The 4,728-nt window shown below is 33.6% G+C and overlaps 1 protein-coding gene across 1 annotated transcript in view; it reads right to left on the reverse strand.

The window, feature by feature from the left end:
• Positions 1-426: 426 nt before the first annotated feature.
• LOC107585456 (nuclear receptor subfamily 5 group A member 2-like) overlaps positions 427-4,728 on the reverse strand; it is a 17,814-nt gene continuing 13,512 nt past the window's right edge. Inside the window, exons 4-6 of the mRNA XM_016272475.1 lie at positions 3,970-4,089; positions 3,731-3,878; positions 427-710 (exon numbers count right to left, since the gene is read on the reverse strand). Of these exons, the coding sequence (XP_016127961.1) occupies positions 457-710; positions 3,731-3,878; positions 3,970-4,089 (522 nt within the window). The 3' untranslated portion in view covers positions 427-456. The remainder of the gene's footprint in view (positions 711-3,730; positions 3,879-3,969; positions 4,090-4,728) is intronic.

Raw genomic sequence — 4,728 nt, forward strand, 5'->3', positions numbered from 1 at the left:
TGAAAGAGCTGAAGTCATGTAGCTTGTGTATAGACTGCGTTTAGCTTTTTACTTCAAGTGATTGCATTTAGGCTTCAAACTGTTGTTCATTTGTGAATAAAATGTATAAGAATCACAGAGCTTATTTTCTGCAAAAACCAATAGAAAAATTGTATTGGGTTTTTGTCAAAGGAACCAGGGTGATGCTGACTTCTTGTTTGGCCTACAAAAATACGTCATCACCACAGCACAGTCAATAACACTGACATCTCCCCTCTTTCCTTTCAGAAACACAGTGGCATGGTTGATGAGGTTTTCTGTGTGCTGCAAAACATCTAGTCAATAACAGTGTCATCTGCAAAGGAATCGGGCCTGGAAATGTGTGTGTGTGTGTGTGTGTGTGTGTGTGTGTGTGTGAGACTGTGTGTGTGTGTGTGTGACTGTGTGACTGACTGTGTGTGTGTGTGTGTGTGTGTGTCAGATGCAGGTTCTCTTGGCATGCAGCATTTCTATGAGGAGGTTGTTGCACGGCACCTCTCCGCTCAGGTGTTTGTAGCACAGGTAGTCTTCAGCTTGTGTGCTGAGTGCTCTGAGCTCAGGAAGGCGCAGCAGAATCTGGCTAAACCTGTCCGGGAATTGCGGATACGCACACAGTGTGTACTCCAACAGCGCGGCGTTCACCTGCTCGTACATGCTCTCCACGTAAGGCTGGTTTTCCAACAGCTTCACATCTGCAGTTAGAGAGAGCAGGGCAGCAGGGTTATTAACTAAAACTAAAACCATAAAAACATTTACATTACTTCTAATATAAATATAGAAAGAAAATATACATATTTATAAATTGTACACAAAACATTAATTAAAAAATGCTAACTGAAATAAAACAAAATACAAAAAATTCAACTTTCTTTCAGCTAGTTGCCAAGGCAACATTTCTTATTTTCATTTCATTTTGAGTTGAAGTACTAAAATAACTGAAACTAAATAAGCTAAAATGGACAAAAATAATAATAAAATAAGAATATAAAAAATATATAATAATAATAATAATCAGCTGCAAAATAAATTTTTTTGATTTTTGGTTTAGTTTAATAATAAATAAACAAAAACTAATAAATAAAAAATATATTTTATACATGTTGGCATATGTAATAACAATTTCAACTAGTTGCCAATGCAACATATTTAATTTTTGTTTAGTTTAAGTTGAAGTACTAAAATAACTAAAACTAAAACTAATAAATGAAAATGAATAAATACTATGTAGACATATTTTTAAAAACTAATAACAATTTTAGTTCGTTTTCAATGTAACATTGCTGTTTTTTGTTTAGGCCTATACTAAAATAACAAAAATTATTAATAATGATTAATAAATAAACATTATTAAAAACTAGCCTATATCAACATAAAAATAAACATTTTAGTTTTTTTCAGCTATAGCTGCCATTTTGAGTTTGAAGCAAAAGAGCCTAACTAAAACTAAATAAAATTAATAAATACTATACATATTTTTTAAACAAAACAAAAACTAATAAAAGTTTAAAAAAAAACAGCAGTCAGTTATCAAAACTTTAACTAAAACTAAAGTGAAAACAGAAAATATGAAAATATAATCCAATTCAAAATGTGAACAAAAACTATAACAGTATATCAACGGTACTAAAATAACACAGAGATGCACCAACATAGTCTCAATAAAGACCGCATGAGTAGAAAATGGGTTTTCAAGCACTTTCTGAATGCACACAAACACTCACTCACACACACACACACACACACACACACACACACACACAGCCCTCAGGCACTCTTATTAAGAAAAGCAGCTTTTGTCGGCGCTAAATTGCTCTCACTTAAGCGAACGCGAACAATAAAGGAGCATTTTCTCCTGAAGCTGAGAAAGAGAGGGCCTCGGACCAATATGGGGTCAATCCATTAAACTTCTTTTGAGCCAGAGTCTCGCTATAGATGGCGTGTGTGCGTCTGCGAGTGGATACGGGGTCTGGATCCCTGCCTTTGTAAACAGGAGCGATTCAGCAGCCTTTCATTTTAATTAAGCCCATTACCCAGTTACCACGCGCCCTGTGCCACACAAAGCATGCTGCCACTCACGACAAATAGCGCGATACACGTGCGTCCTCGTTAGCGGGGCTCGAAATCAATGCAATATTCATCTTTTGAGAAGTTAATTAGCCTAGGTCAAACCCCAGCGGAGGACATATAGATACGCTCAATAAGACGCAGAGGACGGGGTGACGGGCGCTGACGCCGAGCCTATGAAAATGTCTTTTATATGAAACTATTAAATCAGCAGCAGCAGCACTGCTGAACAGAGGCAGACAGACACAGAAAGAGAGGAAATTTCACACCTCTTCCTCATTAATGAGAAGTCGTTTTGGCCTCTGGAATTAGTTAAGAACTAAAACTCCTCAAAACACTTTAGCGGAACTTATTAAGGGAAATATTATTGAAATAAAAATGATCATCCTATCGAATGATGCGTGCACATAACTGTTATCATTCCGTCAGCCAATCGCAAAACATTTGAAACGCTAACACAATCTAAGACACATGCTTAGGCGATTTGACACAAGGTTAATAAAAAGTCTTGAATTAAATGTGACACTTTTTTGGTTTTCTGAAATAAAAAGTTTTACAGTTTACTATGGAAAATATAAACTGCAAAAATCATCTTGGTTATAAGGTCACAAACAAAAGCACATTCACAGACTACAGTTCAAAGGTTTTGGGGGTCAGTCTTTTTTTTTTTTCTTTTAGTCATCAAGGTCATTAAACTGAGCAAAAGTGAATGCAAAGACATTTATAATGTTACAAAAGATTTCGATTTGAAATAAATGCTGTTTTTAACATTTTATTCATCAAAGAACCTTGAAAAAAGCATCTCAGTTTTCAGGAAAATATTAAGCAGCGCAACTGTTCGCAACATTGATAGTAATGTTAATAGTAAAGTTATTCTTGAGCAGCAAATCAGCATATTAGAAGGATTTCTGAAGGATCACCTGACACTGAAGACTGGAGTAATGATGCTGAAAATTCAGCTTTGCATCACAGGAATAAATTACATTTTAAAATATATTCAATTAGAAAACAGTTCTTTTAAATTGTAATAATTAAAAAAAATTTAAAATAAAACTTTTAACCTGTAGAGTATATACCTGTGCATGCAAACCTAATAGTTCACATGGAAAGACATCGGCCAATCATATCAAAGCTCATTAAAATATGGAACACTAGTTCAAAAGTAACAATAGTTAAAAAGACAAGAACTAAATTATGAATGCATTTAGTGCAAAAACAAACCAAAACACTAGACTAACATTATATGTGCAGACAATTATATCTCCCAGTATTTTTCCCCAAGTTTAATAATCACATTAAAGGGATAGTTCACCCAAAAATGAAAATTCTGTCATTTACTCACCCTCACATCGTTCCAAACCTGTACGAGTTGCTTTCTTATGTGGAACATAAAAGAAGATATTTTGAAGACTGCTGGTAATCAAACAGTGGGTGGTTGCCATTGACTTCCATAGTAGGAAAAAAAATACTATGGAAGTCAATGGCAACCACCAACTGTAGAATGCAGAATTTTCATTTTTGGGTGAACTATCCCTTTAACGCTTTAGTTTTATTCAAGAACACTAAACCCTAAAATTGGCCTATTTGCAAAACTAAGTCAATTCTCTCCATTTTGAAGTGTAACTGAGGTTTAAGTTGATATTCTCACCAGGGTTGAAGAGGATGAGGTATTTGAGGCAGGCGGTTTCTCTGCGGTCCAGCTGAAGCTCCTGTAGACGGTGCACCAGCTCCTGACCTCTCTGTATCATCCCGCTCAGAGTGACCCCTGCCTGGGCCAGTAAAGACGCAAGCTCAACCTGATACACGCATAGACATATACTAGATGAAATGAACAAATCAAGTGTATATTTGTGCCTATATTGTGTCTGTTTTGAGTGTGTGTGTTACCTCCTGTCCAGTAATGAGAAGCACACTGTCCTCTTTCCCATGATGCAACTGTCTGGCGATGTAGTCCAGCACAAGCAGCTCACTCCAGCAGTTATGCAGCAACTTCATCTGATCTCCCACCTGTGGAGCAGAAAGAAAGTAAATATGAAAGTTTTTAAGAAAAATATTTTGATATTATGCATTATATATGTAGATTTTTACACTGTTTTATTAATTCTAAAATAATATTGATTATATGAATTATATACAATATTTATTGATATTTATCATATTTATATATTTATATTATTTATATAATTTATTAAGTGAATCTGAGTTGTTTCTCTGTAAATTAAAAAAAAGTCTATATGATGAGAAGTGTTTTATTTGCTTTTTGACTGAATATCAACTCTAGAGGAGATACTTTTAATGAAAAAATCAGAAGATATTAAGTCTCAGTTTTTAAATGAATTTTAATATATTTTTATTTTGTGTAAAATATTATTGCTCAAAAGTTGCTCTTTCATAGCTCAAGAAACTTAATATATATTTATTGATATTTGTTATTATTTAATACTATTTAATATTTACTTATAATTGACCTTGGGTTTTGGAAAGGCGCTATATAAATAAAAATTATTATTATTATTGTTATTAATTGCATCATATTTATATTTTTTATATTAGTTATATTTGATTTAATACTATTTAATATTTACTTACAATTGACCTTGACCTTGGGTTTTGGAAAGGCGCTATATAAATAAAAATTATTATTAT

Source organism: Sinocyclocheilus grahami, unplaced genomic scaffold (assembly GCF_001515645.1).
Source record: "Sinocyclocheilus grahami isolate Dianchi unplaced genomic scaffold, SAMN03320097.WGS_v1.1 scaffold70.1, whole genome shotgun sequence".
Classification (NCBI taxonomy): domain Eukaryota; kingdom Metazoa; phylum Chordata; class Actinopteri; order Cypriniformes; family Cyprinidae; genus Sinocyclocheilus; species Sinocyclocheilus grahami.